General features: G+C 47.0%; 1 protein-coding gene across 2 annotated transcripts in view; it reads left to right on the top strand.

Moving 5' to 3' along the window:
* The window catches only part of NMNAT1 (nicotinamide nucleotide adenylyltransferase 1), a 32,552-nt gene extending 15,589 nt beyond the window's left edge, over window positions 1-16,963 (top strand). For both annotated transcript variants that reach the window (XM_010364176.2, XM_030912911.1), the window contains exons 3-6: window positions 5,898-6,068; window positions 9,192-9,375; window positions 15,176-15,315; window positions 16,441-16,963. In XM_010364176.2, the coding sequence (XP_010362478.1) occupies window positions 5,954-6,068; window positions 9,192-9,375; window positions 15,176-15,315; window positions 16,441-16,841 (840 nt within the window). In that variant the 5' untranslated portion in view covers window positions 5,898-5,953 and the 3' untranslated portion in view covers window positions 16,842-16,963. The remainder of the gene's footprint in view (window positions 1-5,897; window positions 6,069-9,191; window positions 9,376-15,175; window positions 15,316-16,440) is intronic.
* Window positions 16,964-23,566: the final 6,603 nt, after the last annotated feature.

The following is a 23,566-nucleotide window of genomic DNA, read 5'->3' as shown; positions in this document are numbered from 1 at the left end:
AAACTAAGTCCTCCCCACCCCCCCAAAAATTTTGAAGTTATTGAGTTGAAAAGAATTATCTCAAGCCATTAATCATTGAAGGAAGAATAACGACATCATCAAACTTACTTGATATCCCATGTACATATCAAACTTATTTGATCTCCCACACATCCTACTGGAGCATATTCTCAAGTAGTTTCATGATAAAGGGTGTGTGGGAGGTGACTTTTATCATGAAACTGCTTGAGGATATGCTCCAGAAAAATTAGAAAGCAAAGAGAAATAAACAGGGGATCTAACCCAGGAGAGAGACAAAGAAGTTTTCAGAATAATAGCTTCACAAATAGAGATTTTTCATCTAGATAGGAGGAGAGTTCCAGGAAGAAAATCCTCTGGGAAAAAACCAGATTGAATAGAATAGCAATTGTAGGTTAAACCATTTGAAATTGATGTTTTCTTGATTTAAAAAAAAAAAAAAATTGCTTGCTGAGCACAGTGGCTCATACCTGTAAGCCCAGCACTTTGGAAGGCCAACGTGGGCAGGTTCGCTTCGAGATTCTGAGCCCAGGAGTTTGAGACCAGCCTGGGCAATATGCAAAACCCCATCCCTACAAAAAATACAAAAAAAAAAAACAATTAGCCAGTGCATGCCTGTAGTCCCAGCTACTTGGGAGGTCGAAGGATCACTTGATCCTGGGAGATGGAGGTTGCAGTCACCTGAGATTGCACCACTGTACTCCAGCCTGGGCAACAGAGTGAGATACTGTCTCAAAAATCAAAAAACAAAAGACAATTCTAGTAGCATAATATGCAACATTCATAATAGGTATATTCATAGCATATTTGCTATTTGCCAAATGTAGTTTTTTTTGAGATGGAGTCTCTCTCTGTCGCCCAGGATGGAGTGCAGTGGTGCGATCTCGGCTCACTGCAAGCTCCACCTCCCAGATTCATGCCATTCTCCTGCCTCAGCCTTCTGAGTAGCTGGGACTACAGACGCCCGCGACCACGCCCAGCTAATTTTTTTGTATTTTTAGTAGAGATGGGGTTTCACCATGTTAGCCATGATGTTCTTGATCTCCTGACCTGGTGATCCGCCTGTCTCAGCCTCCCAAAGTGCTGGGATTACAGGCATGAGCCACCGTGCCCGGCCTGCCAAATGTAGTTTTATGTCCTGGATCTGTATTGTTTCATTTAATCCTCACAACAATCAGGAGGTGGGTAGTATTATTTTCTCCTTTTTAAGATTGATAAAAGCCGGGCGCGGTGGCTCAAGCCTGTAATCCCAGCACTTTGGGAGGCTGAGACAGGCGGATCACGAGGTCAGGAGATCGAGACCATCCTGGCTAACACGGTGAAACCCCGTCTCTACTAAAAAATACAAAAAATTAGCCGGGCGAGGTGGCAGTCGCCTGTAGTCCCAGCTACTCGGGAGGCTGAGGCAGGAGAATGGCATGAACCCGGGAGGCGGAGCTTGCAGTGAGCTGAGATCCGGCCACAGCACTCCAGCCTGGGCAGCAGAGCGAGACTCTGTCTCAAAAAAAAAAAAAAAAAAAAAAAAGATTGATAAAAACTGGGACAAGGTGGGCACGGTGGCTCACGCCTGTAATCCCAGCACTCTGGGAGGCCGAGGCAGATGGATCACTTAAGGTCAGGAGTTTGAGACCAGCCTGGCCAACGAGGTGAAACCCTGACTCCACTAAAAGTACAAAAATTAGGCTAGGCACAGTGGCTCACACCTGTAACCCCAGCACTTTGAGAGGCTGAGGCGGGTGGATCACAAGGTCAGGAGATCGAGACCATGCTGGCTAACACAGTGAAACCCTGTCTCTACTAAAAATACAAAAAATTAGATGCGCGTGGTGGTGGGCGCCTATAGTCACAGCTACTCGGGAGGCTGAGGCAGGAGAATGGCATGAACCTAGGAGGCGGAGCTTGCAGTGAGCTGAGATCACACCACTGCACTCCAGCCTGGGTGACAGAGCAAGACTCCATCTCAAAAAAAAAAAAAAAAAAATTAGCCATGTGTGGTGGCACTCGCCTGTAATCCCAGCTTCCCAGCTACTTGGGAGGCTAAGGCAGGGAGGATTACTTGAACCCGGAAGGCAGAGGTTGCAGTGAGCTGAGATCGCACCACTGCACTCCAGCCTGGGTGACAGAGCAAGACTCTGTTTCAAAAAACAAAAAAAAAAAAGAAAAAGAAAAAACCTGGGACAAAAGGAAAGTTAAATTAGTTAGGTTGCCCAAGGTCATGCAGTTGGAGCTGCAATTTGAAGCCAGGCAGCTAATTTCAGAGCATAGACTCTTAACTATTTTGTTATATAGGCAGGAAATTGTAGGATACATTCTTGTGGAGTCTGACTAATTCAAGTAGAAAGACCTGCAGTACTGACAGGTTACTGAACAGTGATTGGCCACTGTGCACAAACCCTACCTACCCACTCGGCCTGTCCTATCAGCTCTTTTTGAAGAAACTTTAAAATATATCATGAATATTGGTAGAGAAATAGAGATGATAATCTGTTGGGGAAACGAGTAGAATACTGTAAACAGGAATATTCAGAGGATAGGGCTCTTGGAAATTAAGAGTGTAATGGCAGAAATGAAAACTAGGCAGATTGGAGGATGAAGTTGAGGCTATCTGGAAATTAGAGCATGAAGGCAGGAGGTGGAAAATACAGAAAAATGATTAGATGCTTCAGATCTAAATAATAGACATTTTCAGGCCAGGCACGGTGGGTCATGGGAGGCTGAGGCAGGTGGATCACTTGAGGCCAGGAGTTTGAGACCAGCTTGGCGAATGTGGTGAAACCCCATCTCTACTAAAAATTCAAAAATTATCTGGATGTGGTGGTGCATGCCTATAGTCCCAGCTACTTGGGAGGCTGAGGCGGGAGAATTGCTTGAACTTAGGAGGTGGAGGTTGCAGTGAGCCAAGATCGTGCCACTGCACTCCAGCCTGGGTGAGAGAGGGAGACTGTGTCTCAAAAATAGTAATAATAATAAATAATAGACATTTCCAAAGAACAGAGAAAATGGAAGGCAGAAAATCATCAATAAAAGAATTCAAGGACATTTGCTAGAACTGAATGTTACGAGTTTCAAGATGGAAAGGCCCTGCCCCATGCTCAGCATGATGGATGGAAACAAAGCTGCACTAGAGGATAGCATTGTGAAATTTCAGAACACTGTGAACAAAGAGAAGACCTTACAGGCTTCGAGGCAGGAAAAAAAATGACATTCAAAACCTCCGGAATTAGAAGTGGCTTTGGATTTCATGCTATTAATGTTGGAATCTAGAAGCAGTGCCTTCAAAGTTGTGGGAGAAAATGATTTTCAACATAGTCTGGAGATAAACTGTATTGGGCAGTTTGGGAGAAGGTAGTGAAAGGGTATGAGAGCTAATCTTTATAGATCATAAAAGAAAGTCAATGGGCACTGTTTAAATGGGATAAATTCAGAGATGGCATTATAAGCACATAATATAGAGTTATGGGAGAAAGTACCAGAAGAAATAGCTGAAAAAGTTCAAAGTGGTTGCCTTAGGGACATGGATGGAAGGGATGGTGAGTGGGATATGATTGATGGCTGTTGGTTTTCATTATTGGCTTTTTTTACCTTGTGACGTTCTAGATCTATATATATGAATTAGTTGAATAAGAAATTTTAGGCCGGGCACGGTGGCTCGTGCCTGTAATCCCAGCACTTTCAGAGGCCGAGGCAGGCGGATCACAAGATCAGGAGATCGAGACCATCCTGGCTAACATGGTGAAACCCCGTCTCTACTAAGAATATAAAAAATTGGCCAGACATGGTGGCGGGCACCTGTAGTACCAGCTACTTTGGAGGCTGAGGCAGGAGAATGGTGTGAACCTGGGAGGCAGAGCTTACAGTGAGCTGAGATCACTCCACTGCACTCCAGCCTGGGGAACAGAGCGAGACTCCATCTCAAAAAAAAAAAAAGAAATTTTAATAAAAATTTAAGGCCAGGCGCAGTGGCTCAAGCCTGTAATCTCAGTACTTTGGGAGGCTGAGACGGGCGGATCACGAGGTCACGAGGTCAGGAGATCAAGACCATCCTGGCTAACCTGGTGAAATCCCGTCTCTACTAAAAATACAAAAAATTAGCCGGGCGTGGTGGTGGGCGCCTGTAGTCCCAGCTACTCGGAGGCTGAGGCAGGAGAATGGCGTGAACCCGGGAGGCGGAGCTTGCAGTGAGCTGAGATCCGACCACTGCACTCCAGCCCGGGTGACAGAGCAAGACTCCGTCTCAAAAAAAATAACAATAATAAAATAAAAATTTAAAATTGGATGCCTTACGTTACTTCATTAGGGTTATGGAAGGATCAGTGGAATAATTGATATGAAAAAGAGGTTTGTAAATTCTATTCAGTGGAAAATTATGATGTTACTATCATGTTGATTAAAAGGCAAAAATGCTATATTTGGTAGATGATAATATTGTTGTGTTAATTAACTGTGGCCACAATAGTGCGATCACAAAACTTGAGTGACATATGATAATGAACACTAATTTTTGTTTTTGAGACTAGGTCAGCTTGTTGGCTTGACGATCTGAGCCAGGTTTGGTTGACCTCACTTGGGTCTGTCATGTGTCTGAGCAGAGGGACTGTAGTTGTTGGCTGGTCGGGGATGGCCGTGTTCCCCACATGGGGGCGGGGGTTGGATATCTATCCGTGGGAGCATTGCTGCGCTCCCACGTGTTCTGGCATCCTCCACACTATCACTTGTGGCACATTCTTTTGGCCAAAGCAAGTCAAAAAATGTGGAGAAGTCACTTCCATCTCTTCATGGTGGGAGCTGCAAATTTCACATTGAAAAGGAGGGATGGAGATGTGGAAGCATTTTTACAGTTAGCATAATGATTGAAGCCAAATTTTTTTTTCTTTTTCTTTTTGAGATGGAGTCTCGCTCTGTCACCAGGCTGGGGTGCAATGGCGCGATCTTGGCCACTGCAACCTCCGCCTCTCGGGTTCAAGTGGTTCTCCTGCCTCAGCCTCCCAAGTAGCTGGGATTACAGGCATGTGCCACTACACCCAGCCAATTTTTGTATTTTTAGTAAAGATGGGGTTTCACCATGTTGGCCAGGATGGTCTTGATCTCTTGACCTCATGATCCACCTGCCCCAGTCTCCTAAAGTGCTGGAATTACAGGCGTGAGCCACCGCGCCCAGCCGAAGCCAAATCCTTTTTTTTTTTTTTTTTTTGAGACGGAGTCTTGCACTGTCGCCCAGGCTGGAGTGCAGTGGGGTGCCATCTCAGCTCACTGCAAGCTCTGCCTCCCTGGTTCATGCCATTCTGCTTCAGCCTCCCAAGTAGCTGGGACTACAGGCGACTGCCACGATGCCCGGCTAATTTTTTTGTATTTTCAGTAGAGACGGGGTTTCACTGTGTTAGCCAGGATGGTCTCGATCTCCTGACCTCGTGATCCACCCACCTCGGCCTCTCAAAGTGCTGGGATTACAAGCGTGAGCCACCAAGCCCAGCCTAAGCCAAATACTTTTAATCCATCTATTGTGAATGAGAACATGGAAGGACATCAAAAGACCTATGACTGGGCTGGGCATGGTGACTCATGCTTGTAATCCCAGCACTTTGAGAGACTGAGGTGGAAGGATTGCTTGAGACTAGTAGTCTGATACCAGCCTGGGCAACATAGCAAGACCCCCTATCTCTACAAAAATTAGTTTTTAAAATAATTAGCCAATCTCTTTGGTGTGTGCCTGTGTTCCCAGCTACTTTAGAGGCTGAGGTGGGAGCATCACTTGAGCCCAGGAGTCTGAGGGTGCCGTCAGCTGTGGTTGCACCACTATGTTCTAGCCAGGGTGGCAGAGCAAGACCTCATCTTAGACAAAAAAAATGTATAACCGAATTTATTTTCTTTTTCCTTTGTAGACAACAAGGGAGGTGTCACAGTTTTCCATTTAGATCAACAACTTCAAGTTTTTACCATGGACAATTCCGAGAAAACTGAAGTGGTTCTCCTTGCTTGTGGTTCCTTCAATCCCATCACCAACATGCACCTCAGGTTGTTTGAGCTGGCCAAGGACTACATGAATGGAACAGGTAGGAGCAGTAGCTAAAAGCACCTTAAGACTAGAGAACCAGCCAGGCATGGTGACTCACACCTGCAATCCCAGCATTTTGGAAGGCAGAGACGGGTGGATCACAAGGTCAAGAGATTGAGACCATCCTAGCCAACATGGTAAAAAATACAATAAATACAATGCAAAAATACAATAATACAATACAAAAAAATACAATAATACAATACTAAAAAATACAATAATTAGCTATGCTTGTAGTCCCAGCTACTCAGGAGGCTGAGGCAGTAGAATTGCTTGAACCTGGGAGGTGGAGGTTGCAGTGAGCCGGATCGCCCCACTGCACTCTAGCCTGGAGACAAAAAAAAAAAAAAAAAAAAAAAGACTAGAGAACCAGGATGGCTGGGTCTGTTTCAGAATATACATTTCATCCACTGGGCACAAACATGCTGTCCTGCTCCCTTGTACAGTGAATTCTTAGCCAAGAAAGAGGGTGAAGTATGAGGGAAGAATTGAGCATTTGGCTATGACCTGTAGAATAGAAAATAGGCCAGGTACAGTGGCTCACACCTGTAATCCCAGTGCTTCGGGAGGCTGAGGTGGGAGGATCACTTGAGGCCAGGAGTTTGAGACCAACCTGGGAAACATAGAGAGACCTCATCTTTACAAAAAAATTATAAAAATTAGGCAGGTATGGTGGCATGTGCCTGTGGTCCCAGCTACTCAGGAGACTGAAGTAGGAGGACTGCTTGAGCCCGGGAGGTCTAGGCTACCGTGAGCCATGATTGCACCTTTGCCCACCAGCCTGGACATCAGAGCAAGACCCTGACCACCCCTCCCAGAAAAAAGGAATTAGATTCTGTCATCCCTGTGCTGAATCTACTTCAGGAGTTTCCCATTACTTAAGGCAAAAAGCGAAAGCTTGTACTTTAGCATACATAAAACCTCCAGGATCAGACACGGCTTTTAAAGTTTTCTTTTTTCTTTCTTTCTTTTTCTCTTTTTTGTGATGGAGTTTCACTCTTGTTGCCCAGGCTGGAGTGCAGTGGCACAATCTCGGCTCACTGCAACCTCCAACTCCTGGGTTCAAGCAATTCTCCTGCCTCACCCTCCTGAGTAACTGGGATTACAGGCATGTGCCACCACGCCCAGCTAATTTTTTGTATTTTTAGTAGAGACAGGGTTTCTCCATGTTGGTCAGGCTGGTCTCAAACTCCTAACCTCAGGCCTCCCAAAGTGCTGGGATCACAGGCGTGAGCCACCACATCCGGCTAAAAGTTTTCATAAACAATGAGGCTGGGTGTGGTGGCTCACGCCTGTAATCCCAGCACTTTGGGAGGCCGAGGTGGACAGATCACAAGGTCAGGAGATTGAGACCATCCTGGCTAACACCGTGAAACCCCATCTCTACTAAAAATACAAAAAAATTAGCCGGGTGTGATGGCGGGCGCCTACAGTCCCAGCTACTCGGGAGGCTGAGGCAGGAGAATGGCGTGAACCCGGGAGGCGGAACTTGCAGTGAGCCAACATGGTGCCACTGCACTTCAGCCTGGGTGACAGAGGAGACTCCATCTCGAAAAAAAAAAAAAAACAATGCATGAATAGGCTGGGTGTGGTGGCTCACACCTGTAATCCCAGCACTCTGAGAGCCAGAGGGGGCAGATTACCTGAGGTTAGGAGTTTGAGATCAGCCTGGCCAATGTGGCGATACCTCGATTCTATAGAGCCTTGCTTTGTCACCCAGGCTGGAGTGCAGTGGCCTGGTCTTGGCTCACTACAACCTCCACTTCCTGGATTCAAGTGATTCTCTTGCCTCAGCCTCCCCAGTAACTGGGATTACAGGCACACACCACCATGCCCAGCCTATTTTTGTATTTTTAGTAGAAATGGGGTTTCACCATGTTGACCAGGCTGCTCTTGAACTCCTGTTCTCAAGTGATCCTCCCACTTCGGCCTCCCAAAGTGCTGGAATTACAGGCATGAGCCACTGTAACATAACATAACAATAACAGTTTAATGTGTATCCTTCCACTCTTCTTTGTATGAATTTATATGCAAACATTTGTGTGTATAACACAGATTTTTTTTTTTTTTTTTTTTTGGAAATGGTTCTCACTCTGTCACCCTGGCTGGGCAGGCTGGAGTACAGTGGCAAGATCACAGCTCACTACAGCCTTTACCTCCCGGGCTCAAGTGAGCCGCCTGCCTCAGGCTCCTAAGTAGCTATGACTACAGGCATGCCACCACATCTGGCTAATTTTTTAATTTTTTGTAGAAACTGAGTCCCACTATTTTGCCCATGTTGGTGTTGAGCTCCTGGGCTCAAGTGATTCTTCTGCCTCGGTCTCCCAAAGCACTGGGATTACAGATGTGAGCCACCACACCTGGCCTCGATTTTTTTGTTACATAAATGATCATATAATATGCTGATAGGTAGGTGGATGGATGGCTGCTAAAGCTCACTATTTGCCTATGACATTGAGAAATGGGCTTTTGCATACATCTAGGTGGACAATACAAATTAAGGCTTTTTACAAAGCAGTTTGGCAATATCAATAGAAATTTAACTGTATGGGGAATGAGGTGAGGTACAGAGTTCCAGTTGGGGAAGGTGAGAAAATTCTGGAGATGGATAGGAGCAGTGGTTGCACAACAGCGTGTTTGTACTTAATATCATAGAACTGTACACTTGGGTATATTTTACCACAATTTCAGTCAATTAATTGATCAATCAGCTAATAAGCTGGAATGCCTAAAGAAAGAGAATCTGTGATTATAAAACAATATTGGCCAGGCACGGTGACTCATGCCTGTAGTCCCAGCACTTTGGGAGGCTGAGGCAGGCAGATCACTTGAGGTCAGGAGTTGGAGACCTCTTGGCTAACATGGTAAAAACCCCGTCTCTACTAAAAATTAAAAAATTAGCCAGCATGGTGGTACGCGCCTGTGATCCCAGCTGCTCGGGAGGCTGAGTCAGAATCGCTTCAACCTAGGAGGTGGAGGTTGCAGTGAGCCGAGATCACACCAGTGCAGCCTGGGGAACAGAGCAACACTCTGTCTCAACAAACAAAACAAAACAAATAATATTGATCGTGCATAAAATTGAATTTGTTATACCCAGTGTGAAACCTAACTCTTTATCCAGGAAGATACACAGTTGTCAAAGGCATCATCTCTCCTGTTGGTGATGCCTACAAGAAGAAAGGACTCATTCCTGCGTATCACCGGGTCATCATGGCAGAACTTGCCACCAAGAATTCCAAATGGGTGGAAGTTGATACATGGGAAAGTCTTCAGAAGGAATGGAAAGAGACTCTTAAGGTGCTAAGGTATTTATGGTGTAATCAACTTTGTCAGTTCTGTGTAAATGGCTTAGCGGCTTATGTTTTTACCATGTTTCAATGTTGCTTACATCTGTGACCATACAGATTTGCAAAACTGTCACGAGTGTTGTAAGCCATTCCTGTGGAAGGTTACTACAAGACTGTAGAGCACAGCACCAAAGGATGGATCTTCCTTAGCCCTTCTGTGTCTTTCCTTATGTTTTAAGTTGTTTGCGGCCAGGTGCGGTGGCTCATGCCTGTAATCCCAGCACTTTGGGAGGCTGAGGCAGGTGGATCACCTGAGGTCAGGAGTTCGAGACCAGCCTGGCCAACATGGTGAAAACCCGTCTCTACTAAAAATACAACAGTTAGCCGGGCGTGGTGGCGCACGCCTGTAATCCCAGCTACTTGGGAGGCTGAGGCAGGTGGATCACCTGAGGTCAGGAGTTCGAGACCAGCCTGGCCAACATGGTGAAAACCCGTCTCTACTAAAAATACAAAAGTTAGCCGGGCGTGGTGGCGCACGCCTGTAATCCCAGCTACTTGGGAGGCTGAGGCAGGAGATTTGCTTGAACCCCGGGGTTGGAGGTTGCAGTGAGCCAAGATTGTGCCGATGCACTCCAGCCTAGGTGACAGAGCAAGACTCCATCTCAGGCCGGGCGCGGTGGCTCAAGCCTGTAATCCCAGCACTTTGGGAGGCCGAGACGGGCGGATCGCGAGGTCAGGAAATCGAGACCATACTGGCTAACACGGTGAAACCCCGTCTCTACTAAAAATAAAAAAAAACTAGCCGGGTGAGGTGGCGGGCGCCTGTAGTCCCAGCTACTCGGGAGGCTGAGGCAGGAGAATGGCGTAAACCCGGGAGGCGGAGCTTGCAGTGAGCTGAGATCCGGCCACTGCACTCCAGCCTGGGTGACAGAGCGAGACTCCGTCTCAAAAAAAAAAGAAAAAAAGAGACAGGCAGATAATTTAAGGAAGAGAAGCATCAAGTGCCGCATGATCATGGACAGGCCTGATTTGTGTGCTGCTTCCATGACAGCATCTGGAGGGAGTCATAGATCTCTGTGCCCATACCTTTGAAGTGACTCTAGTTAAGGGTTCAAAAACCAGAGTAAGTGACATCTAATGATTTCTTTTTTTTTTTTTTTTTTTTGAGACGGAGTCTTGCTCTGTCACCCAGGCTGGAGTGTAGTGGTGCGATCTCGGCTCACTGCAACCTCTGCCTCCTGGGTTCAAGCAATTCTCCTGCCTCAGCCTTCCAAGTAGCTGGGACTACAGGTGCCCACCACCACGCCCTGCTAATTTTTGTATTTTTAGTAGAAATGGGGGTCTACCTTGTTGGCCAGGCTGGTCTTGAACTCCTGACCTCAGGTGATCTACCTGCCTCAGCCTCCCAACACCTAATTGTTTCTTTTTCTTTCTTTCTTTCTTTTTTTTTTTTTTGAGATAGAGTTTCACTCTTGTTGCCCAGGCTGGAGTGCAACAGCATGATCTCGGCTCACTGCAACCTCCGCCTCCCGGGTTCAAGCCATTCCCCTGCCTCAGCCTCCCGCGTAGCTGGGATTACAGGCGCCTGCCACCACGCCCAGCCTATTTTGGTATTTTTAGTAGAGCTGGGGTTTCACCCTGTTGGCCAGACTGGCCTTGAACTCCTGACTTCAGGTGATCTGCCCATCTCAGCCTCCCAAAGCGCGGGGATTACAGAGGCAAGCCACTGCGCCTGGCTGACACCTCGTTATTTCTTAATGTTATTTTGATTTTTTTGAACTTTCTTTTCGCCGGGTGCGGTGGCTCAAGCCTGTAATCCCAGCACTTTGGGAGGCCGAGATGGGCGGATCACGAGGTCAGGAGATCGAGACCATCCTGGCTAACACGGTGAAACACCGTCTCTACTAAAAAATACAAAAAGCTAGCCGGGCGAGGTGGCGGGCGTCTGTAGTCCCAGATACTCGGGAGGCTGAGGCAGGAGAATGGCATAAACCCGGGAGGCAGAACTTGCAGTGAGCTGAGATCCGGCCACTGCACTCCAGCCCGGGCGACAGAGCGAGACTCCGTCTCAAAAAAAAAAAAAAACAAAAAAAAACTTTCTTTTCTTTCTTTTGCTGGAGATGGGGACCTCGCTATGTTGCCTAGGCTGATCTCAAACTCCTGGCCTCAAGCAATCCTCCCACCTAGGCCTCCCAAAGTGCTAGGATTACAAATGTGAACTACCATGCCTGGCCTATTGTTATCTTGAGTTTAAAATGAGAGGGCTTTCTGAAGAGACTTTCTGTTTAGTATCTGTTCTTAGAGTTCTGAACTTTCCAGTTACTGATAGTATCATTTGGGTTCAGACTAGGAAATAGAAACCACTCTGGGTATTTTAAGTGGAAAAAGATTTAAGTACTTTGGCAAAAAGTACTTAAAAGAGCTGAGGCCGGGTGTGGTAGCTCATGACTATAATCCCAGCACTTTGGGAGGCTGAGGCGGGCAGATCACCTGAGTCCAGGAGTTCAAGACCAGCCCGGCCAACATGGTGAAATCCTGTCTCTACTAAAAATACAAAATTAGCTGGGCCCATGCCTGTAATCCCAGCTACTAGGTTGGCTGAGGCAGGAGAATTGTCTGAACCTGGGAGGTGGAGGTTGCGGTGAACTGAAATTGTGCCACTACACTCCAGCCTGGGCAACAGAGTGAGACTGTCTCAAAAAAAAAAAAAAAAAAATCTAAAAGAGCTGGAGAAGTGGAAGTCAAGGTCACTCCTCTGATGTTGCCGTCAGAGTTCAACAAACCAATTCTGCTTCTGCTGCTATTGAACTGTCTCAGTCTCCTGAAGTTGGTGACAACAGGACAGTGGACTCCAGCGTCTAGCCACCACACCCATACTAGAAAGGATTACTGGCTGTAAACAGCGCAACAATAGGATCAGGCTGGGCATCATAGCTCACGCCTGTAATCCTAGAACTTTGGGAGGCCAAGGTGGGTGGATCACCTGAGGTCAGGAGTTCGAGACCACCCTGGCCAACATGGGAAAACCTCGTCTCTACTAAAAATACAAAAATTAGCTGGGTGTGGTGGCACATGCCTGTAATCCAAGCCACTTGGGAGGCTGAGGCGGGAGAATCGCTTGATCCCAGGAGGTGGAGGTTGCAGTGAGCTGAGATTGCGCCACTGCACTCCAGCCTGGGCAACAGAGCAAGACTCAGTTTCAAAAAAAAAGGTTACTTATCAGGCTCCACAGTCCCAGGACGATGGCCTCTGTCCTCCTTCTGCCTTCCAGATCTCTCAGGAGAGAATCTCATTAGCAGAATTGCAGTCAAGTCCAGAACCTGCTGCAAGGACCTCTGGGAAGTATGTTGGGCAGGATTGGGCACTAAGCCAGTAGGAAATATCTCGCACACTGATCTCTCAAGAGGACTTCCTTTTCAGACTTGGCAGGGAGAAGAGTCTCCACTGCTTGATGGCAAAAAATTATCCCATGAGGGACCAAGTTCCTGGGCCACAGCCCTGCCCAACCCTCTGGCTTTATAGTAACCTTATCGCCCATTAAATAGTCATCAGGGTTGGGATATAGGGGAATAAAGGCCCACAGTTGGATCCCACAAGTGTAGTTGATGTTATTTGGGTAACATTGCACAGTTTGGAAACAGTGGGCACCCTGCTGCCAGCCCAGAATAGAGCTATACTCAAATCCTGCTTAGGTCCCCTTCCTTTAAGGCCTCAGGCCCTTGCCACCCTAGGACCTTCTCCTTGGTGTTCTGGTTCTTTCTTACAAGATTAAGCCACACTCTTCAGTGATCAAGAGTGTGGGCTCTGGACCAGACTGCTGGGGTTCAAGTCCTGGCTCTGCTATTAATACTTATAGGTTAAATGACCTTAGGCAAATTAGTCAGTGTCCTCTCTCAATGGGGTAATAAACAATTCTGATACAAGAGATGAGCAGCACATTAAAATCAGAAGTATTTTCAGTGAAACTAGCTGCAAGGTGGCAATAATATAGTCGCTTCGTAATAACCAAAACGTTCAGGCTGGTCATGGTGGCTCACATCTGTAATCCCAGCACTTTGGGAGTCTGAGGCAGGAGGATTGCTTGAGGCCAGGAATTCAAGACCAGTGTGGGCAACATAGTGAGGCCTCATCTCTCAAAAAAACAAAAGTTGGCCGGGCGCGGTGGCTCAAGCCTGTAATCCCAGCACTTTGGGAGGCCGAGACGGGCAGATCACGAGGTCAGGAGATCGAGACCATCCTGGCTAACACGGTGAAACCCCGTCTCTACTAAAAATACAAAAACTAGCTGGGCGAGGTGGCAGGCCCTGTAGTCCCAGCTACTCGGGAGGCTGAGGCAGGAGAATGGCGTAAACCTGGGAGGCAGAGCTTGCAGTGAGCTGAGATCCGGCCACTGCACTCCAGTTCGGGCGACAGAGCAAGACTCCGCCTCAAAAAACAAACAAACAAAAAGTTAGCTGAACATGGTGGCACGTGCCTGTAGTCCCAGCTATTTGGGAGGCTGAGGCAGTAGGATCACTTGAGCCCAGAAGTTCTTGGTTGCGGCGAGCTACGATTGTGCCACTATGCTCCATCCTGGTCAATAGAGTGAGCCTGTGTCTCTAAAAAACAAACCCAAAAAACCCCAAACATTCACTCACTCAAGTTGTTATTGAATGCCTCCTGTGTTTCATAGACTGTGCTAGGAGCTGGAGTTGCAACTGTAAGCCTCCTTCTTCCCCTCCCTTATGGAGATAATATTTATGATACAGGATGTTGAGAAGATTTTTTTTTTCTTTTGAGATGGAATTTTGCTCTTCTGCCCAGGCTGGGGTGCAATGGCGCGATCACGGCTCACTGCAACCTCCACCTCCTGGGTTCAAGCGATTCTCCTGCCTCAGCCTCCTGAGTAGCTGGGATTACAGGTGTGCACCACGACACCCAGCTAATTTTGTATTTTTAGCAGAGACCGGGTTTCTCCATGTTGGTCAGGCTGTGTCTTGAACTCCTGACCTCAGGTGATCCACCCGCTTTGGCCTCCCAAAGTGCTGAGATTACAGGCGTGAGCCACCATGCCCGGCAGAGAAGATTTTTAATTTTTTTTAAGTCTTCCACAACAGTCATCTTATGTTGAGAAGACTTAATCAGATAATCCATGTAAAGGATTCAGTGTAATGTGTGGCATATAATAAATATTGTTGGCCAGGGGCCTATAATCCCAGCACTTTGGGAGGCTGAGGTGGGCAGGTCGCTTGAGGTCAGAAGTTCAAGACCAGCCTGCCCAACATGGTGAAACCCCATCACTACTAAAAATACCAAAAAAATTAGCTGCGCGTGGTGGTGCGCACCTGTAATCCCAGCTGCTCAGGAGGCTGAGGCAAGAGAATTGTTTTAACCCAGGAGCCACAGGTTACAGTGAGCCAAGATTGCACAGTGCACTCCAGCCTGGGCAACAGAGCAAGGCACCATCTCAAAATAATAAATAAATAAGTAATGTTAATGATATTCTTTTTTTTTTTTTTTTTTTTTCCTTTTTTTGAGACAGAGTCTCACTCTGTCGCCCAGGCTGGAGTGCAACGGTGCGATCTTGGCTCACTGCAACCTCTGCCTCCCAGGTTCAAGTGATTCTCCTGCCTCAGCCTCCCGAGTAGCTGGGATTACAGGCGCCCGCCACCATGCCCAGCTAATTTTTTGGTATTTTTAGTAGAGACGAGGTTTCACCGTGTTAACCAGGATGGTCTCGATCTCCTGACCTCGTGATCGGCCTGCCTCGGCCTCCCATGTTATATTTTAATGGAGCATGTAAGAAGGAGAAATATTCTGTTGTTTTGTTGTTTTATAGACACCATCAAGAGAAATTGGAGGCTAGTAACTGTGATCACCCGCAGAACTCACCTACGCTAGAAAGGCTTGGAAGGAAGAGGAAGTGGACTGAAAAACAAGATTCTAGTCAAAAGAAATCCCTAGAGCCAAAAACAAAAGGTTTGTATGTTTTAGCAGGACCCATGGACTAGAGTTGATAAGATTCTATAGCTGAGCAAACCTGTGTATTTTTTTTTTTTTTTTTTTTTGAGGCAGTCTTGCTCTGTCGCCCAGGCTAGAGTGCAGTGGCGTGATCTCGGCTCATTGCAAGCTTCGCCTCTCGGGTTCACGCCATTCTCCTGCCTCAGCTTCCCAAGCAGCTGGGACTACAGGTGCCCGCCACCACACCCATCTAATTTTTTTTGTACTTTTAGTAGAGATGGGGTTTCACCGTATTAGCCAGGATAGTCTCGATCTCCTGACCTTGTGATCTGCCCACCTCAGCCTCCCAAAGTGCTGGGATTACAGGTGTGAACCATGGCACCTGGGCCTTATTTATTTGTTTTTTTTCAGAGATAGAGTCTCGCTATGTTGGCCAGGTTGGTCTTGAACTCCTGGCCCCAAGCATTCCTCCTCCCTCGGCCTCCCAAAGTGCTAGGATTACAGGTGTCAGCCACTATGCCTGGCCTTTATTTTCGTTTTATATTGCACACTTGTGGGTGTCTGGAAAATGCCCCTTGTTAGTTTCATGAAGCGAAGGAGAGTAAAAGGCACTGGGAGCTTATTTCTCCTGCAGTGGTCTCTAATCTTTGAGGTGTCCTGGGTCTCTTTTGGGAATCTGATTCTCATAAAAACTGTGAACTGTCATTCTTTTTTTTTTTTTTTGAGACGGAGTTTTGCTCTTGTTGACCAGGCTAGAGTGCGATGGCATAATCTTGGCTCACTGCAACCTCTGCCTCCCAAGTTCAAGCGATTCTCCTGCCTCAGCCTCCTGAGTATCTGGGGTTACAAGCATGTGCCACCACCCCCGTCTAATTTTGTATTTTTAGTAGAGACGGTATTTCACCATGTTGGTCAGGCTGGTCTCAAACTCCTGACCTCGAGTGATCCACCCGCCTTGGCCTCCCAGAGTGCTGGGATTACAGGCGTGAGCCACCACACTCGGCCTGAACCCTCATTCTTGAAAAGCACATACATACCTTCATTTTGATACAGCGGGTTATTAGAAAAGTAAACCCCTTTCCACTTGGAGGAGGTAGAGGGGAAGAAAAATCGTACCCCAAAGCTCTGTTTTATTCTTCCCAGCGGTGCCAAAGGTCAAGCTGCTGTGTGGGGCAGATTTATTGGAGTCCTTTGCTGTTCCCAATTTGTGGAAGAGTGAAGACATCACCCAAATCGTGGCCAACTATGGGCTCATATGTATAACTCGGGCTGGAAATGATGCTCAGAAATTTATCTATGAATCGGACGTGCTGTGGAAACACCGGAGCAACATTCATGTGGTGAATGAATGGATCACTAATGACATCTCATCCACAAAAATCCGGAGAGCCCTCAGAAGGGGCCAGAGCATTCGCTACTTGGTACCAGATCTTGTCCAAGAATACATTGAAAAGCATAATTTGTACAGCTCTGAGAGTGAAGACAGGAATGCTGGGGTCATCCTGGCCCCTTTGCAGAGAAACACTGCAGAAGCTAAGACATAGGAATTCTACAGCATGATATTTTGGACTTCCCATTTGGGGATCTGAAACAATCTGGGTGTTACTAACTGGGGAAAGAAGTTGTGATCTGTTGCCTAAATTAAAGCTTAAAAGTTTAGTAAAAATCATCTGGGCGCAGTGGCTCACGCCTGTAATCCCAGCAGTTTGGGAGGCCGAGGCGGGTGGATCACAGGGTCAAGAGATCGAGACCATCCTGGCCAATATGGTGAAACCCCATCTCTACTAAAAATACAAAAATTAGCTGTGTGTAGTGGCACGTGCCTGTAGTCCCAGCTACTTGGGAGCCTGAGGCAGGAGAATCGCTTGACCCCAGTTGGTGGAGTTTGCTGTGAGCTGAGATCGCGCCACTGCACTCCAGCCTGGTGACAGAGCAAGACTCCGTCTCAAAAAAAAAAAAATGTAGTAAAAATCAGTGGTAAGTTAAAATACGTTTTTGTTTGTTTGTTTGTTTTTGAGATGGAGTCTCTACTAAAAATACAAAAAATTAGCTGGGCGTGATGCCGCATGACTGTCATCCCAGCTACTCGGGAGGCTGAGGCAGGAGAATCCCTTGAACCCGGGAGGCAAAGGTTCCAGTGAGCCAAGGTCACGCCACTGCACTTCAGCCCAGGCAAAAGAGCAAAACTCCATCTCAAAAAAAAAAAAAAAAAGAAAAGAAAATGCCGAATAGCCTGTAATCCCAGCACTTTGGGAGGCCGAGACGGGCGGATCACGAGGTCAGGAGATCGAGACCATCCTGGCTAACACGGTGAAACCCCGTCTCTACTAAAAACTACAAAAAACTAGCCGGGCGACGTGGCGGCGCCTGTAGTCCCAGCTACCCGGGAGGCTGAGACAGGAGAATTGGCGTGAACCCGGGAGGCGGAGCTTGCAGTGAGCTGAGATCCGGCCACAGCACTCCAGCCTGGGTGACAGAGCGAGACTCCGTCTCAAAAAAAAAAAAAAAAAAAAAAAAAAAAAAAAAAAGAAAATGCCGAGTATGGTGGCTCACACCTGTAATCCCAGCACTTGGGGAGGCCCAAGCAGGTCGATCACGTGAGGTCAAGAGTTCAAGATCAGCCTGGCCAATATGGTGAAACCCCATCTCTACTTAGAATACAAAAAATTAGCTGAGCATCGTGGTGGGCCCCTGTAATCCCAGCTACTTGGGAGGCTGAGGCAGGAGAATTGCTTGAACCTGGGAGGCAGAATGTTGCAGTGAGCGAAGATCGTGCCACTGCACTCCAGCCTGGGTGACAGAGCAAGACTCCATCTCAAAAAAAAAAAAAAAAAAAAAAAGCCTGACAGCGAGCAGGTTTCAGGATCCATCTGCCAAGTCAGTGAAAGGCTGGAGCCTCCAATCCTGCAGATGAGGGTCATTTTCTCCTTAGCTTCTTGAAGTTTAAGAGTTGAAGGAGCCCTGAAAAGTCATGATAGAGCAAGATGAAGCTATCAGAACTGAATTTGGACTTCCTCTGGGAAACTATACCTCGTTCATCTGAAGTGTCATGTAAACTGCAGAAAGGTTCCAATGCTGGAAACTTCTCTCGTACTGTCTTGCCTTCCTACTTAGAAGTGCCTGTGCCCTGCTCAGCTGTGACTGTACTGACCTCAGAACCTCACTGGACAAGGCATGTGGGGACCCTTGCAGGAGCCCTGGTAAGGGTGCAATGATCCTATTGTTTTTTGTTTCTGAGATGGAATCTCACTCTGTGAGGCTGGAGTGCAGTGGCACCATCTCGGCTCACTGCAACCTCCGCCTCCCGGGTTCAAGCAATTCTCCTGCCTCAGCCTCCCGAGTAGCCGGGATTACAGGCACCTGCTACCATGTCCGGCTAATTTTGTATTTTTAGTGGAGATGGGGTTTTGCCATGTTAGACAGGCTAGTCTTGAACTCCTGACCTCAGGTGATCTGCCCACCTCGGCCTCCCAGAGTGCTGGGATTACAGGCGTGAGCCACTGCACAGCCTGATCCTATTGTTGCACTATTTATGGAGCAACAACTTTGTACAAAGAAAAAGCTTTGTATAGAGAGCAAGCTTGGCTTTTTGATGCTGCCACATAATAGCATAATTTTAGGTGTCCTCAAGGACAGAACTTCCACGTTGAATAATGGAAGTTAGAACAATTAATTTCACAGGGGAATACATATTAATGACTGATGTGAAGAAAATATGCCATTGTTATTCTCTCCTGCATCATTTCCATAATTTGCTTTTGTACTGTGAATTTGGAGGAAATGTGTGATGCTGGTGTTTTGTTTGGCTTGTTTGTTTGATGCTGGGGGTTTTATGTATTGTACCCTTTACCCCTTACATTGTGTAATTTGAATGCGGCAAACAAAGCTGCGGTAAAAGTCCTTGCTTGGTGTCTTCGCTCGGATGATGGAGAGCCTTTGTGGTAGTGTTTGCCTATGTGAACAGCAGATCTTTCAAATAAGAGAAGTGGCTTTTCCTTGGTGATGAAGAGGTAGAGATTGAGCCATGGGGATGGTTTAGATTAAAGAATGCTTTCTTTTTTTGGCCATCGTGAGGATCTAACAACAGAGTAGAAGGAAGGATGCCCTAGGTCAGCATGCAGGGTGGTGGGAAGGCTTTCATCTTCCTTACCCAAACCTCTCTTTTCACTTTTCTAGAAGTCCGGAAGTTGTTATATGATGAAATAGCCTCCTTTAACGTTTATGTCTGGGTGCCACAGGAGGCCCATTCCTCCAACATCCTCATAATTCTTCTCAAAGGCTTGTGATCTAAACATTTCACCACGGCATCCACTCAGCTTTGAGGCTGCGTACACAGTCTCCATCTCTGAAATCCGAACTTAGTTTACCAGTGGTGCTGTTTGAACTTCACGCCAGCACTTAGGCCCTGAACACTTACTACGTGCTTGGCTTGTGCTCCTGAATGCCTTATATCATAAGGAAACGGCAAAATCAGGGGACTGGTATAAATAGTGAAGCTGGGCTTGAATCTAAGCTTTGTCTTCAGAGCTAGTACCCCAACCTCTCTTTCTGTAAAATTTTACTTTTCGAATAATGAAGTTGTAGCCAAATCTTGAAATTTTTCATTTACCCTAAGTGAGGACAAATAAAGCTTTCAACAACAGTTTGTGGTAGTCTCATGGAGATGAGTCCGACATCTTCCGTCCTCACAGAAGGACTAGGCTGAACTTGCCCAGTGTTAGCAATTCCTTGGAACTAGAAGAGTGGAATCCGAGGGAGAAGGTGATATGGGCCGTAATTAACGTGTGTGTGTGTGCGCGCCTCTGAGACAGTGTTGCTGTTTCACCCAGGCTGGAATGCAGTGGCGTGATCTCGGCTCACTGCAACCTCTGCCTCCTGGGTTCAAGCAATTCTCCTGCCTCAGCCTCCCAAGGAGCTGGGATTACAGGCATGTGTCACCACGCCTAGCTAATCTTCGTATTTTCGGTAGAGACAGGGTTTCACCGTGATGGCCAAGCTGGTCTCAAACTCCTGGCCTCAAATGATCCACCCACCTCGGCCTCCCGAGTTACAGGTGTGAACCACCACGCTCTGCCCAGATGGGGTTTTTGACCTGTCATAGTGGTGCCTGGTCCCATTATTCTCTGTTTTGACTCTGCAGGGATGATCGCTGTCCCCTTGCTGTCCTTTAATGAAACTGTCACCTCAGTTTCAGAACTGGAATTCAGATCCGTTTCTCCCTCACGTGTGTTACCAAGTCTAAATGACTTGCCGTGCGCAGTGCTTCCCAAATAAAGTGAAGCTGCCCAATAAATTTTTCCAAAACAATGGATAACTTGACAATTACATTGTAAAACATCAGGGAAAACAGCAAACACACGAAATTAGTGATAATAGTATAATGAGCCACTACGTACCCGTCATGAACTTCAAGCATACCATTTTGCCAATCTTCATCTACACTTGTTTTGTTTTGCTGGAGTCTTTTAAAGCAAATCCCAGATGTGTAATTTTACCCATAAATACTTCAGTGTGAGGAATGCTAGAGTCCAATTTGTACACTAAAACAAGTATATTGGCTAGCACTGGGCATGGTGACTTAGCCAGGCTTGGTGGCTCACATCTGTAGTCCCAGCACTTTGGAAGGCCAAGGTGGAAGGATTGCTTGAGCCCAGGAGTTCAAGAACAGCCTGGGTAACATAGCAAGACCCTATCTTTAGAGGAAAAAAAAAGAAACGTACTGACTGGGCACAGTGGCTCACGCCTGTAATCTCAGAAATTTGGGAATCAGAGGCAGCAGATTGTTTGAACCCAGGAATTCGAGACTAGCCTGGGCAACATGGCAAAACCCTGTCTCTACCAAAAATACAAAAATTAGCTGGGTGTGGTAGTATGTGCCTATAGTCCCAGCTACTCAGAGGCTGAGGTGAGAGGATGGTTTGAGCACAGGAGGCAGAGGTTACAGTGAGCTGAGACTGCACCATTGCACTCCAGCCTGGGTGACAGAGCCAGACCCTGTCTCAAAAAACAAAACAAGGCTGGGCATGGTGGCTCAGGCTGGGCGCGGTGGCTCACACCTGTAATGCTAGCACTTTGGGAGGCCGAGGTGGGTGGATCACCTGAGGTCAGGAGTTCAAGACCAGCCTGGCCAACATGGTGAAACCCCGTCTCTACTAAAAATACAAAAAATTATACAGACACCTGTAATTCCAGCTACTTGGGAGTCTAAGGCAGGAGAATTGCTTGAACCCAGGAGGCAGAGGTTGCAGTCAGCCACAATCATGACACTGCATTCAGCCTGGGCAACAAGAGCAAAAACTCCCTCTCAACAAACAAACAAAATAGAAACAAGTGTACTATGTCTGGTGTGGTGGCTCACGCCTGTAATCCCAGCACTTTGGGAGGCCGAGGCGAGTGGATCACGAGGTCAGGAGATCAAGACCATCCTGGCTAACATGGTGAAACCCCGTCTCTACTAAATATGCAAAAAATTAGTTGGGCGTGGTGGTGGGCGCCTGTAGTCCCAGCTACTTGGGAAGTTGAGGCAGGAGAATGACGTGAACCCAGAAGGTGGAGCTTGCAGTGAGCCGAGATTGTGCCACTGCACTCCAGCCAGCCTGAGCGACAGAGCAAGACTCCATCTCAAAAAATAAAGTGAAGTAAAGTACAGTAAAGTAAAGTAAAAAGTAAAGTAAATAAAAAGGCCAGGCGTGGTAGCTTGTGCATATAGTCCCAGCTACTTGGGAGATGGAGGTGAGAAGATCGCTTGAGCCTGGAATATGGAGGCTGTAGTGAGCTGTGATTGCCCCACTGCACTCCAGCCTGTGCAACTGAGACCCTGTTTCAAAAAAATGAAATAGTGTAGCTAAAAGTATCAATGTCACCAAAGCAGAAGACCCAAGTCTCCAGTCTCCAGCCACACTCTTGTTGAGATAATAGTATTCATAAAGTGATTTTCAAAATTTTTATTTACTTATTTCCCACTGCATAAGCTGGTCTAGCATGAAATATGGTTTTTTTGTTTTGTTTTGTTTTTTGAGACAGAGTCTCGCTCTGTCACCCAGGCTGGAGTGCAGTGGTGCAATCTCAGCTCACTGCAACCTCCGCCTCTCGGGTTCAAGCAATTCTCCTGCCTGAGCTTCCCGAGTAGCTGGGATTACAGGCGCATGCCACCTTGCCCGGCTAACTTTCATATTTTTAGTAGAGCCAGGGTTTCTCCATGTTGGCCCGGCTGATCTCAAACTCCTGACCTCAAATGATCCACATGCCTTGGCCTCCCACAGTGCAGGGATTACAGGCATGAGCTATCACACTCAACCAAAGTAGTATTTTATTTAACATTTGTATCTTCAGCAACTTAAGCATGTTCAAAACTGAACCATAATTTTGCTCTCAAATAGATAAGTAATCATAAGAAAGTTGCTTAAGAAGAAAGGGTACCTTGGCCGGGTGTGGTGGCTCGTGCCTGTAATCCCAGCACTTTGGGAGGCCAAGGCATGTGGATCACCTAAGGTCAGGAGTTCAACACCAGCCTGGACAACATGGTGAAACCCCATATCTAATAAAAATACAAAACAATTAGCCAGGCATGGTGGCAGGCGCCTGTGGTCCTAGCTACTCAGGAATCTGAGGCAGGAGAATTGCTTGGACCTGGGGAGGCAGAGGTTACAGTGAGCCAAGATCGTGCCACTGCACTCCAGCCTGGGTGACAGAGCGAGACTCCATCTCAAAAAAAAAAAAAACAGTACCTTGATTTTTTTTTTTTTTTTTTTTTTTGAGACAGTCTCGGGTTCAAGTGATCTCGTGGCTCAGCCTCCTGAGTAGTTGGGATCACAGGCATGCACCACCACACCCAGCTAATTTTTGTATTTTTAATAGAGATGGGGTTTTGTCATGTTGGTCATGCTGGTCTCAAACTCCTGGCCTCGAGTGATCCCCCATCTCTGCCCCTCAAAATGCTGGTATCACAGGCATGAGCCACTGTACCCAGCCAAAAGTACCTTGATTTTATTTATGATGTTGATAGGGAAAGGAGGCAGAGAAATTCTGAGCAGAAGAGGGTGGGTCCCCAGTGAGGGCTCCCCACCTGGAGCCAAAAAGCCTGATACTATGGCCCAAAGTGAGCATTTACATCCCTGTTTGCCCTCTTGAAAGTTGCCTTTTCCATAACTACCCATGGCCCACTCTCCATCCTGTGCCCATGAAAACCCCAGGCTCAGCTGGGCACAGTAACCTGTAACCCTAGCACTTTTGGAGGCCAAGGCGGCAGATCACTTGAGATCAGGAATTC

The sequence above is a fragment of the Rhinopithecus roxellana genome, chromosome 12, assembly GCF_007565055.1.
Source record: "Rhinopithecus roxellana isolate Shanxi Qingling chromosome 12, ASM756505v1, whole genome shotgun sequence".
Lineage (NCBI taxonomy): Eukaryota > Metazoa > Chordata > Mammalia > Primates > Cercopithecidae > Rhinopithecus > Rhinopithecus roxellana.
Note: the sequence above shows the minus strand (reverse complement) of the source record. Positions and strands in the feature narration are given on the sequence as shown.